At 36.2% G+C, this 13,971-nt stretch overlaps 1 protein-coding gene across 1 annotated transcript in view; it reads left to right on the top strand.

Moving 5' to 3' along the window:
* The window catches only part of RYR2 (ryanodine receptor 2), a 231,018-nt gene that overhangs the window by 210,563 nt on the left and 6,484 nt on the right, over positions 1-13,971 (top strand). Inside the window, exons 90-98 of the mRNA XM_058171339.1 lie at positions 5-223; positions 1,218-1,348; positions 4,275-4,317; positions 6,292-6,425; positions 8,260-8,320; positions 8,771-8,917; positions 9,468-9,602; positions 10,701-10,857; positions 12,547-12,611. Coding sequence (XP_058027322.1) covers positions 5-223; positions 1,218-1,348; positions 4,275-4,317; positions 6,292-6,425; positions 8,260-8,320; positions 8,771-8,917; positions 9,468-9,602; positions 10,701-10,857; positions 12,547-12,611 — 1,092 coding nt within the window. The remainder of the gene's footprint in view (positions 1-4; positions 224-1,217; positions 1,349-4,274; positions 4,318-6,291; positions 6,426-8,259; positions 8,321-8,770; positions 8,918-9,467; positions 9,603-10,700; positions 10,858-12,546; positions 12,612-13,971) is intronic.

Raw genomic sequence — 13,971 nt, 5'->3', positions numbered from 1 at the left:
ACAGGTATCTACATCTTCAGTGACAGAAGAAAAGGAAGTACAAGTAATTAATACTGCTGACAAAATGAAGCTAAACAGCCTAGAAAGTCCTTCTCATAGAATCATCACAGTACACTATGTCCTTGAAGAAAGCAGTGGCTACATGGAACCTACACTACGCATTTTAGCGATTTTGCACACTGTCATTTCCTTTTTCTGCATCATTGGGTATTACTGTCTGAAAGTAAGAAAACAAGAATGTCACATCTGCTTACTGGACTATTAATTTCCTTGTACTTATTTTTATGTTTGTCTCCCTCTCTCTGACAACTCATGTGTATGTGTGTGTATTTTATTTTATTGGGTTGTTGTCAGAAGAAGTAACAATATGTCAACAATGTGAATACAAATAAATCAAAACTCTGTATTCTGAATTCTGACATTCTTTTTGTTGGAAAGAACATACTAGAGAAATGCACGGTTAATTTTGTGCACCTGCTGTATATCTGTTAATGACAAGAAGAAGCAATGATTACTGGTAATTGTCCCTTCCTGCTGTAGTCCATTATAGCTTCTAAAACAGGGGTCTCCAAGCTTGGCAACTTTAAGACTTGTGGACTTCAACTCCCAGAATTCCCAGAAATGTTCTAAAACATTTTCTGAAAAGGACATTCTAAAGTAGTATGTAAAATGAAATAGGAGATTGCAGTGGGAAAGGAGAATCAGTTAAAATTCTTCTCTTTCCTTACCCTTGCCATCTCTCTTCACTGGATTATATCATCTTTTTGGGAGAAAGTCCTTGTACATATTATTTTATTGATTGATATCTGTATCTTCTGTATCAAATACAGAAGACATTTATCTCCCTCACAAAGCGACTTAAGTAAAATGCAAGTAAAACATAAAAGCTGTATATAAATACTATATTAAGAGGCAATTAAAACAAGAGCAGAGAAATTAAAACTCCAGTTAGAGAGGCAGAAGGGCTTGCAAGGTTCTAAGTAACCCAATGGCTTAGTGTTCCTCTGTGGGTTCCAAGTACGTCAGGAGAGATTCAGGGCCTGCCTCACCTCTGAGGGGTGGTGGTGTGGGATGTTCCAAAGGGCAGGGACAATGGCACTTACTTTAGAGAAGTATGTACGTTTATCAGTTCTTTGCATTTTTCTCAGCATCCAGATTAAGGTTAACAACTAATTGGTCCGAGTGAATTAAACAACTTTTTGTACTTCTATTTCCAGGTTCCATTGGTAATATTTAAGCGGGAAAAAGAAGTTGCAAGGAAACTGGAATTTGATGGACTATATATTACAGAACAGCCTTCAGAGGATGATATTAAGGGACAATGGGACAGACTTGTCATCAATACACAGTGAGTCTTTATCTTTTTTGAGGCTCCATTGTTTATATGCTTCACTTTTAATTTTATCAGGAATAAGTAGTGATTGGATACATCAGGGACACACAAATTGCAAAAGTGGAAGTGGCTATAGCTGTCCTAGGTATATTTCAGTATGAATTTCTATTTTGAAAATAACAAGCGCTAAGAAATATACTTATTACATGAATGCATTTATGTATGCAGTTAGTATAACTGGCAGGAAACATTCACACTATGTGGATTTTATGTAGATTAAAAAATGGTAATGCATGGCAATAATAAATTATCTTTATATTTCATCCCTTAAAATATTTTATAAACAACAATAATTATTTTCTGGTTTTCAATTACTTTGTTCAAGTCTTGGCTCAGAAAATTGCAAAATTAGTCCTCTAATGCATTATCTTTAGATTCTGAGAATGCACATATAATTAACAAATCTATATTTTATTAACTGCCCTGAAATTTGCATAAAAATATATTTATTTTTAAATTTCCTTCCAAAGCTATATATATCTCCCCATTGATCTGGATTTAACAGAGTTGTTTTATGAATAAATATGTGAATTCATATAGATTAAAAATAAATTGTCTACCTTTACACATAGCTTAATGGCTTAATGTAATATTTTTTATTTTATTTTATTTATTTATTTATTTATTTATTTATAATTACATTTCTATACCGCACCATCTCCCGAAGGACTCAGGGCGGTGTACAGCCAATATTAAAATACACATACCACTATAATATAAATATAATAAATAACACTATTTAAAAACAATTAAAAGCAAATATTTAGTGGCCGAATCACTAAAACGGTCAAAGACCGATTAAAACCCATTAAAATTTCGCTAAAATACGTTCTTAGGCTAATCCTGCTCGGTGAAATAATAAAGTCTTCAGTTCACGTTTGAAGGCCCGGAGGTTGGGGAGTTGGCGTAACCCCGGAGGTAGCTCGTTCCATAGAGCTGGTGCCGCCACAGAGAAGGCCCTCCCCCTGGGGGCCGCCAACCTACATTGTTTGGTCGACGGCACCCTGAGGAGGCCCATTCTATGGCACAGGTCGTTGGGAGGCAATCGGTGGCAGAAGGTGGTCTCGCAAATACCCCGGTCCTAAGCCATGGAGCGCTTTAAAGGTGGTAACCAGTACCTTGAATTGCACCCGGAAGGCTACCGGCAGCCAGTGCAGGCCACGCAGGATGGGTGTTATATGGGAGCAACGCGGTGCCCCCTCTATCACCCGCGCGGCCGCATTCTGGAGTAGCTGGAGCCTCCTGGTGCTCTTCAAGGGGAGCCCCATGTAGAGAGCATTGCAATAGTCCAGGCGGGAAGTGACGAGGGCATGAGTGACCGTGTGTAAGGAGTCCCGATCAAGGAAGGGGCGCAACTGGCGAATCAGGTGAACCTGATAAAATGCTCCCCTGGCGATGGCCGTCAAGTGTTCTTATAAGGACAGCCGATCATCCAGGAGAACGCCTAAGTTGCGCACCCTTCCCCTGGGGGTCAGTATTTCCCCCCCCTCCACAGTCAGCGATGGCGTAAGTTGACTGTACCGGGATGCCGGGACCCACAGCCACTCAGTCTTGGAGGGGTTGAGCTGGAGCCTGTTCCTCCCCATCCAGACCCGCACGGCCTCAAGACACCGGCCCATCACCTCGACGGCTTCGTTGGGGTGGTTTGGGGTGGAAATGTACAGCTGCGTATCATCAGCGTACAGATGATAATCCACCCCGAAACCACGGATAACCTCGCCCAGCGGCTTCATATAGATGTTGAACAGGAGAGGCGAGAGAACCGACCCCTGTGGCACCCCACAAGTGAGGCGCCTCGGGGTCGACCTCTGCCCCCCTGCCAACACCGTCTGCGACCGGTCAGAGAGATAGGAGGAGAACCACTGATAAACGGTGCCTCCCACCCCCAATCCTTCCAACCGCCGCAGCAGGATACCATGGTCGATGGTATCAAAAGCCGCCAAGAGATCTAACAGGACCAGGACAGAGGAACATCCCCTGTCCCGAGCCCTCCAAAGGTCATCCACCAACGCGACCAAAGCCGTCTCGGTGCTGTACCCGGGTCTGAAACCGGACTGGAACAGGTCCAGATACACAGTTTCCTCCAGGTGCTGAGGAAGCTGATATGCTACCACACTCTCAACAACCTTCGCCAAAAAGCGAAGGTTGGAGACTGGACGGTAGTTCGCTAATACAGCTGGGTCCAGGGAGGGCTTCTTGAGGAGGGGCCTCACCACCGCCTCTTTCAAGGCGGCAGGGAAAATGCCCCCCAACAAAGAAGCGTTGGTAACTCCCAGGTATATATATTTAATATATACCAGGCAAATGTTTACCAGTACAATTCTGCATCCAAGCAGATAGTAAATTAAGCTTCCTGTAATACTGAATGCTGTGATATGTGCAATTTCATTATGGCCATTGCTACAGAAAATATTTATCCAGAATTATAAAAAATTAGGACTTCATATGGTATCAGATATTTCAGATTTGAAAGTAATTTATAAGTTTATTAAAATTTTTGATGCCTTTGATAGTAATGCAATAAGTCAATCAGTCCATATAACTGGACAATGTTTGAGAATAGGGACATTTAGTAGCAATTTAAGAAATAAAATATTAAAAAATATAAAGGAAATAACTAGTATCAGTTTAATTCTAAATTTTAATTTCAGGGAGTGAAAAAATGAATTTGCATGGAATTAGTTGTATTTGTTAAATGATTATGTGACTGATCCACTGAGCATTATTTTCCAGTGAGAAATTGTAATTTCCATAAGCCCCTTTATAGGTGAGGAAAACTTGGAACCTCCAAGAAAGATCTCTGTAAATTGAGTTCAGAAAAACTATGTTTATTGATGTGAATGATAACTTATATTTAAACAGCATTTCTTTCATATCATAGGTCTTTTCCTAATAACTATTGGGACAAGTTTGTAAAAAGAAAGGTAAAGTCTTCCATTATTGTTGAATTATACATTTCAGTTTTAAATAGCATAGTCTAATTTCTGACCTACATTATTTTCTACCATTATTGGTTGTAATTATGAGTTCATATGATCAGATTTCTTATCCGTATTGAATATCTCTATTGGGATCGTTCACTCAATTTTACATCAAACAGAGTGCACTGCTCATGAAGCTTATGGTGCATGTTCATTGCTCAGTGAATATTACTAAGTCTCCGTTAAAGTGCTGATCGTGTGTGGGTATATATACTTTTGAGTCAGTGTTGACCAGCCTCACGGAATTTAATGGTTACCTCATTAAGCCAATGTTTGCAAATAAAATGGTAATTTAAAAAATCTTTTTCCAACCAATGCACACACTTACAGCCCAATTTAATTTGCCTTACAACAATGCACACTGGAATGAGAGTAACACTACATATAACTGCAAGAGAAAAAACTCTATCTAAATGAGGTGGCAATAACTAGTGATCTTTACGGTCTCTCTCTCTCTCTCTTTCTCTCTCTCTCTCTCTCCCTCCCTCCCTCCCTCCCTCTCCCTCACTCCCTCTCTCAACAACTATTTTGTTTCTGATTTAAGGAATGGATTGTGGTTGTTAAATAAGAAGACGGTATACATTACTCTGCATTTTAAAAACAATGCACTAGTGTTTTAGATTAAAATAAAGTTGAGTTGGCTCTTTATGAGTCAGCATAAATGGAGCTAAAACTTTTATGTATGACTTCATTCTCTCTTCAAGCCACCATACATTCAGTCATATGAACAAGGCTTGCTCAATAAGCTGATAGTACTTTTATGTTCAGAATCATCAGTTTGTGATTTAAAGAGGTATGATACTTTTTAATCAGCTCTAACATTACTGCTACACTAGATGAGTCTTTTCCCAGAGATTTTCCAGCTCCTGCAGAATATATTTTATCTTGCACACTTCTGCTAACAGAAGTCCTAAGATATATCTCCCCGTCCTTCCCCAGGCTATCCAATAGGGAAAAGAATATCCCACATTTAAATACAAAGGGTTTTTAAAAACATTTTTATTTATATGCAATCATTAGAAAGCAGCAATATAAGCAATATGCCTACTGATATAAGAGGAACTATATGTTATGTAATTGAGTTAACTATCTGGAAACACATTAGCTATCCTTCCGTACCTTCAAAAATGGGCTCACTGTAATGTTCTCTGCCATCATTCCTGTAGTGGTTTCCTGTTTGATAGTCTTCAGTCTAGTTTTCTCTTTTCTCTCTTGTCTTTGCACCTTTATTTTCTTAAGTTAAATCTTCAAATAACTTCTCAGCTTCTTCTCACAGATGAACTTCCAGCTCTTCACACCATATTGATTTTAGCTGACAATACTTGTTCTAGTACTTTTTGCACAAAGTCTCATGTCTGCCCTTCTTCCCCTCTTGTTCCTCAACACTTATTAAGCTGGGGAAGAGGGGAAGTTCCCTGCTATTTCCAAACACTCTTATATTCTCTTCTTTCTCTCTGCCTCTGCTCCTTTTTCCATCTCTTCCTTCTTTCTTTTTCCTCCTCCTTGCCAGATCCTAAGTTAGGGTATTGCCTCTTCTCAAATTAGTTTTCTTTCCTCACTTCTGTTACCCTTCCTATTGCCAGAACTAATTTAGAGCTAGCAAAACTAAGATTAAGAGCTTCCTGACTCTTCACATAATATCTCTTTGCATTTAACTTCCTACTCATTGTAGAAGATCCTGCAATCCAGTTTACATGTTCTCTTCAAACCATTGGGATATAAAACCTATAACTTGTTAGGTCAAAGATCCTTCTAAGTTGATCCTCTTTGCCCCATTATCAAAGTTAGAGGTATCTAAAAATATAGAATTTTATATAAAAATATTGCACCTTAATCACTGCATGATGAGGGTTCTGTAAAAACTTGGGTTCAGATACATTTGAGAAGGAAAAAATAATTGTTACTATATTTTTTCAGGTTATGGATAAATATGGAGAGTTTTATGGCAAAGACCGAATCAGTGAATTGCTGGGAATGGACAAGGCTGCTCTAGATTTCAGTGATGCTCGAGAAAAAAAGAAACCAAAAAAAGATAGTTCTTTATCAGCTGTGTAAGTGTTTAAAATGTTGCTTTAAAGACTACTCAAACATTTCTTATTTGTTGTTGAACCGTCAACATTTCTCTTGCTTCTAATGTCTGATTTATAGCCTTCTTTTTCATATGAACATGAATTATTCCGAAATGTAAGTGTGCGTACATGTCAGAAACATACTGTATATATGGGAATGGGAAACTATAATTTGTGAAATATAGAGTGGTATAACTCAAGGGAGCAAACATACATTATCTTCCTCCTATTTTTCCCACAATTACTTTTCTTTCATAATGATTTTTGAAAATAATATTTTCATAACTATATTCATAATAAAATAATACTTGGTTTCAGAATCTTATTTAGCTTTTTGCCATTTATTTCAAATTCTTTAACTTCTTAAATTTACAGTTAATTTTTCTTTGGCTAAGAAATGAAGATAGATTTACCAGGTAGCTGTTCAAACTTACCTTTCTAAAGATCTCTGATAGCTTTAAGATAGTTAAATAGTTTCCGAAAGGGATTAAAAGTGAGACTACTGAATTTAGTGTCTTCAAAAGGCTCTGCTGTGACTGTGAGTTTAATGGTTAATCCCTTCAGCTCCATCCCTTGGTTGATTGCTGCCCTGCACTCTCCTTACAAAGAACAGCTTTGCAGAGCGCATGCGGGCCTCTCCTTTTCCAAGGAGGTTCCAAAACACCAGTCCACTAACCAGTTATTTGGTCTTTTCCACAATGAAATGAAGTTGTCATTTCAGTTCTCCACAGAGATATGTACAGCTCACCATGCCTCCATCGCAAGTCTAATACTTATTCTGTCAATAATAATAATGTTGTTACTCTGTATAGCAATAGCACTTACACTTATATACCACTTTACAGTGCTTTACAGCCCTCTCTAAGTGGTTTACAGAGTCAGCATATTGCCCCCAACAGTTTGGGTCCTCATTTTACCCACCTCAGATTTAAACTGCCAAATTGCAGTCAGCTGGCAGACAGCAGAAATTGTCTGCAGTACTGCATTCTAACCACTGCACCACCATGGCTCATGTTCCAATAGAATAGAATAGAATAGAATAGAATTTTATTGGCCAAGTGTGATTGGACACACAAGGAATTTGTCTTGGTGCATATGCTCTCAGTGTACATAAAAGAAAAGATACGTTCATCAAGGTTACAACATTTACAACACAATTGATGGTCAATATATCAATATAAATCATAAGGATTGCCAGCAACAAGTTATAGTCATACAGTCATAAGTGGAAAGAGATTGGTGATGGGAACTATGAGACGATTAATAGTAGTGCAGATTCAGTAAATAGTCTGACAGTGTTGAGGGAACATATGATATATGCCATTATTTATCAGGATTACAACAATGAACCCAGTGTAACACTGTGTAAAGTAATATATGGGCATAAATTTGACATTACAATTATCATCATTCACGAAGTGGGAGTAGGGATGGAGAGAGGACACTTTAAAACAAATGAACTAAAATTAATTAGTAGGCTCAGCTCTATTTCCTATAAACTAAACACAAATAAAGGCTTCTTATCATACTGCATACTGAATATTTAATCAGGTATTTGAATTGTTTTTGATCTTCTTTTGCTTCAAGACTTGATATATGATTTGTTACCTAAAAAGTAAAGCCTGAGGCAACCTTGAATACAAGTACATATTGTTTTTCTGCCTATAATATAGAAATGTTTTGCTGCTGCTTCTGGAACTTTTTCAAAACTTTCCCAGTTAGCCTACATTCAGCATACCTAGTGATTGATTATCAATGACTCATCTTTTCCATGTTTAATTTTATCTTATTTCTTCTTTTATATGTGCTCTTTCAGGCTGAATTCTATTGATGTAAAGTATCAAATGTGGAAACTAGGTGTTGTTTTCACTGATAATGTAAGTATGTCATATCAAGTCAATATTAATTAGATTACTAAAATAGAACTAGTTTAAATCACTTTTCAAAATTCTTCACCAAATTTATGGGTAAATAAATTGGATTGATAGATTCTCTAAATTTTTCCAGGAGAAGACAAATTCCTTAAGGACATGACTGGGTCTTAACAGTAATAGTAACACTCATGGGGAAATTTCCCTTATGTTGTTTTCTCTTGAGATTTAACTGAAGCACAGAATTAAGATAAAATTATGCAGACCTTTATTATGAAGACTCTTTGTGTTTTCCATAATGTATTACCTGTTTTATTCTTTCAAATTAAAAATGTACATTATTTCAAAAATTGATTTAAAAGTCTGTTTGGAAGTTAGAATTACAGCTACAGTACAAAGAAGTTTTTATCTGACTGTGTGTTCTTTTAAATTTGTTTTGTTCCTTTTCTTCTAAAGTCTTTTCTGTACCTGGCTTGGTATATGACCATGTCAGTCCTTGGTCATTACAACAACTTTTTCTTTGCTGCACACCTCCTTGATATAGCAATGGGATTTAAAACTTTACGAACAATTCTATCATCAGTGACCCACAATGGGAAACAGGTATTTTTATTCTGTCACTAACTTTGTGAAAAGTTACACGCCACCTTTTAAAATAAGGTTTACCAAGAGGAACAATTATATAACTATGCCAACCATGAAAGAAATCAGAGAACAATTGTTTATTTAAAAATTGGAGGAAATGTAATAAAGTCTGAATTCTACTTGTAACTCTACTTTTGACTCAATTTCCATAAGGTTCCCAATGCATTTGATCTAATAATAAAATGTAGATATACTCAGAACTACTTTTATTTCTTTTCAATCAAGATTACTCCCAAATTGCCATGATTTCAATTGCACGATTGTAATACAATTGTCTATATAACTTGTTCATTTAAAGACTACAGTAAGTCCCACCCAAATTCAGTTGGAATTACTCCCATGCAGCAGAAGAGTATTTGCTTTTCTTTACGTAATTTGTAAATTGTTTAATGTAAAATAGAAATCAAATGAACATTCATCTTCTTACGGTTTTTAAAAAATAAGTTTACAATCAAGGAACTCCAAAATATTCATTAATTTATTAATTAATATTTCTTCTTTTTTTTAGCTTGTACTAACTGTGGGATTACTAGCAGTGGTAGTTTATCTATACACAGTAGTTGCTTTCAATTTCTTCAGAAAATTCTACAATAAGAGTGAAGATGGAGATATGCCAGATATGAAATGTGATGACATGCTAACGGTAAACTTTACCTTAGTTTTTCTTCTAATTTGTTAATATGATTCTAAATGGGCAAATTTTTAAGAGTGGAAACAGTTTCTGTTTACAAAACACAAAGAGATACATCAGCAACCCATGCAACCTTTCAGAATCCTCTTTATAGGTTTTCACAAAATTCAACAAATGCTTCATCACAAGAACAGGTATAATGTCATATTCACAGAGAGTCACTCATAGTAACTGCTATCTTCCATGCCTATGGCAGGAATGGACTCTAAATTTCCTGATTTCTAGCCTGGTGTTTTAACTACTATATCAACCTTTCTCTCAAACTGTTGTTACAGTCTGTAAATTAATGGAAGGATCATGTAATAACAGAAGTTTGCTCAAATTTTAGTGCTGCTTCTGGCATTGGTGTTTTTCATACAAGTGCAGGCTTCTAAATCGTTAACCTTATTGAATTGGGTAAAGTATTAGACTAAGAATCATTTAGATGGTTGGTATTTATTTTTGATAATTGTATAGTGTTTTGAATGTATAATGTTCAAGGTAACACATTCATTCTTCTAGATGAATATACTACTATTACGTTAATTAAAATAACAGTGTGGGGACCCTGATGCTCTTTGAGCTTGATTATTTTCTTGAAGACATTTAATTACCCAACTAGGTAACATCATTAATACTAGAAGGGAGTGGGGTTTGCTCTCTGTTTAAATTCAGATGGCTTGCCCTGTCAGTGTTGGCAGGAATATTTTTGGTGGTTCCTTAATTAGGCTGTTGTTTATTGTTTGATTGTTCGTCTGAGTTGATAGTTACAAGTTGATTAGTGCATTTACTACTTCAAGCAGTAAGTCAAATGTAAGTGTGGTTTGGCAGTTATTTTTCAAAACTCTGAAACATTGATTCTTTTGTTTAAGGATTTTGTTTAACACATTCCTCTATTTTTGCAAGCACTCAAGTATCTGCAGATTTGATGATAAAAAAATTAAAAGACTAACTGAACTATGGCAAGAATTCAGTTTCCTTGTTTCAAATAAACTAGTAAATATTTACAAAATGGAAGGTTATGCAAAATTTACTTTTTAAATTATGAGAATTTTTTCTTGTTGCTTTTAGTGCTATATGTTTCACATGTATGTGGGAGTACGTGCTGGTGGTGGAATTGGTGATGAAATTGAAGATCCTGCAGGCGATGAATATGAAATATATCGAATCATCTTTGATATTACATTTTTCTTTTTTGTAATTGTTATTCTACTAGCTATCATACAAGGTATGCTTTCATTATTTTTATCAGTTTAAATGCTTTTTATAATTACCAGAATCACCCTTTCCTAACTGATAATCTACATCTATTTTTTTCTCACAGTGTGAAATGTATGGTGAAATATATAAACTTTTTGTATCTAATATATTTGCTCATGTTCTTCAATCTTTGAAACATGATAACCCCAGGTGGAAGACTAAAGGCCAATTCCTCTAGCAGCAGAATAAATTCTAGTGTTATTTCCTTCATTTTTGGTGGGAAAAGAATTTTTGAGTCCTTTACTCAATCCCTTATGAAGCAGATTTTTTCCCCCAGGCATTGAATAGAAATATAAAATGGAAGGAATACATTCTAAGTCAAACTTCTTAAATGAGGAATACTGGTTCTTTTCTCTTGTGGAGGAAACATAAAGATTCCGAACGCTTCAATTTTAAATCTACCTAAGGATATTATATCAACCACATGCAAAAGATTAAGAGCAGACAGATGCATTTTCTATATTTCTCTCTTCTTTTGCTCAGATTCTGGCTATGTAAATTTCTGCTTCTGCATGCAAATTATTAGAAAAGCAAAGGTTTAATTGAAAATGAAATTGACTTTAATTTTATTATCCTCTGCATTGTTGAAACTTGATTTTGAGCCACATCACTAGTAGATTTTACCATATGGCATATCCTTTAGCAACAACAATGTTTACTTTCTGTGTAAAAAGTCCTGTTGAGAGGAAGGAAGAGATGACACTGAAAACAGATACACATACATAGGCATACAGATATACATAAGCATACACACATGCATAGACACTCTTTCTCTAATCATTAATTAATTGTATCAAGACAACTTTGATTTAAATGACAAACAAGACCATTTAATCTGTGGGGAGTCCTCTTTTTTTTTACAGTAAACTAGTTGAATAAACACAGGTAATAAGTCTATTTTGAAATTAGTACTAGCTTTCAGGCTAGAGATTTTTGTAATTTTATGTATCAGATCAGATGCCCTGTGTTCCCGCAGTTTAGTCAGATAGTCAGATAGTCAGTTAGGTACCATTATAAATAAAGAAGCAAAGGCTTTCCTTCATTCCCTGCCCCCCGTCCCCACTTCAAATGTTCCCTTTGGGAAGACTTGATCATAATATAAGGATGATTCCCATTGGGTCATTCTAGAAATTTTGGGGAATACTGCCAGACTGCTAGATAGAATGCTGCAACTCCTTAATTACTGAAACAGGACAGAATTTTCTTCTGTTCTTTGAGTGTCATGAAATCTGCCACTAAATCTGTCAAGAAGTGCACTTTTCCTCATCTGTATTCCAATTTGTACCCAACCTTCTCAAGGTCTACAGAAAGTTTCCGCATTTATCATGGGTGACAAGTGGCCACTTAAAATGGGGAAAACTGTGTATGCATAATAATGCACCAAAATACACATGACCGTTTGCAACTGCTTTCAAAACTCAATGTATATCACAAAATTTTTTGTTGTTACAAAGAAGTTTAGTAAAGCTGTGAATACTGTATCTAATTGTTTTAGCATATTATTTGGCTATCGTATTTGAAAATCTCCACCAAATATTTTCAAAACTATGTGGCACTTCGTGGCGAAGCATGAATTTTCATATTTAGCATTAATTTGTCGATTTGGCAGTTTTTTGTCCTAGTTCCTCAAAAGTTTAAATTATAACCTTATTGCCAGGCTTGATTATTGATGCATTTGGAGAATTAAGAGATCAGCAAGAACAAGTTAAAGAAGACATGGAGGTAATAATTTTCTGTATTCCCCTTTTGATCCATAAATATTTCTGCAAAATACCATCTACTCCGTGTAGTGGCCAGAAAATAGTTTCTTCTTTAATTAAGAATAGAATTGAGATGCTGAAGGCTGCAGAGTAATTCAAACTGCTTCTCTCCTGTGCATGAGACTAGATTTGATTCGATCATATGCTATAAAGACAGTATTGACTCTTCGTATTCACCTAGATAGATTTTCTCCATATCAATTTGTACCTCAATTGGTCTTTTAGGTTTTCCAATGGTGCACCATTGTCACTATAACTGGGTACATTTACCTTGCTGCTGGTCATCCTCTTCTTTTTGCTTCCATCGTTCCCAGCCTTTTCTAAAGAGTTAGGTTTTCACAGATGTGCCTGAAGTAGGATAATTTGAGCCTAGACATTTGTGCCTCAAGTGAGAACTGATGGGTTGATTTGTTCAATGATCTATTGGTTTGTTTTCTTCGCTGTCCACAGTATTCTCAGGAGTCTTCTCCAATGCCAAAATTCAAAAGTGTATATACTCTTCCTGTACTGCTTCTTCAAACTTTGAAGCCAGTAAGATAGCCCTCTGTGTAAAATGGGAAATATTATTATTAAATGATAGTATTCAAATGTGGGTATTTAACTATGAAGCACCGTCATTGTCATTGTCAATACAATAGGCAAGCAGCTAGTCTTTCTGGAGAGAGGTGGTAGAAATGTTTCTTTTAAACTCAAAAGTGGGCCTCTGGTGGCTCAGCAGACTAAGTCTGTCTGTTATTAACACAGCTGCTTGCAATTACTGCAAGTTCAAGTCCCACCAGGCCCAAGGTTGACTCAGCCTTCCATCCTTTATAAGGTAGGTAAAATGAGGACCCAGATTGTTGGGAGCAATAAAGTTGACTTTGTATATAATATACAAATGGATGAAGACTGTGTTAAGTATTGCTTAACACAGTGTAAGCCGCTCTGAGTCTTCGGAGAAGGGCGGGATATAAATTCAATTTTTTTTAAAAAAAGTGGGCTGAAAAAAACCCCCAAAGAGATTGGAGAAGGTGGGAGAACTTCTTTCTCTTTTGTTTTTCTCATAACAAATTACCATATCATTTTTCTCATATCCAAACTACACAATTTTGAAGTCATTATTTGTTTTGCTCTCTAAATTGGTCATCAAAGCAAGCATGTCTAGAATGTCTTTCTCAATGAGACTTTACTGTTTAAATACTTTCTGCTTCAAATCTATATCCCAGGGCACCTGGGGTACCACTCAACCTATAGCAGAAGGGACATGGGGATTGCAGAGGGGAGGGAACAGACAGAAAGATCCAGATGGCAGCTTTGATCATAGTCATGGCTGCAATCTTGAT

Source organism: Ahaetulla prasina, chromosome 1, assembly GCF_028640845.1.
Source record: "Ahaetulla prasina isolate Xishuangbanna chromosome 1, ASM2864084v1, whole genome shotgun sequence".
Classification (NCBI taxonomy): Eukaryota; Metazoa; Chordata; class Lepidosauria; order Squamata; family Colubridae; genus Ahaetulla; species Ahaetulla prasina.
This window is presented reverse-complemented; position numbering and strand designations above follow the sequence as displayed.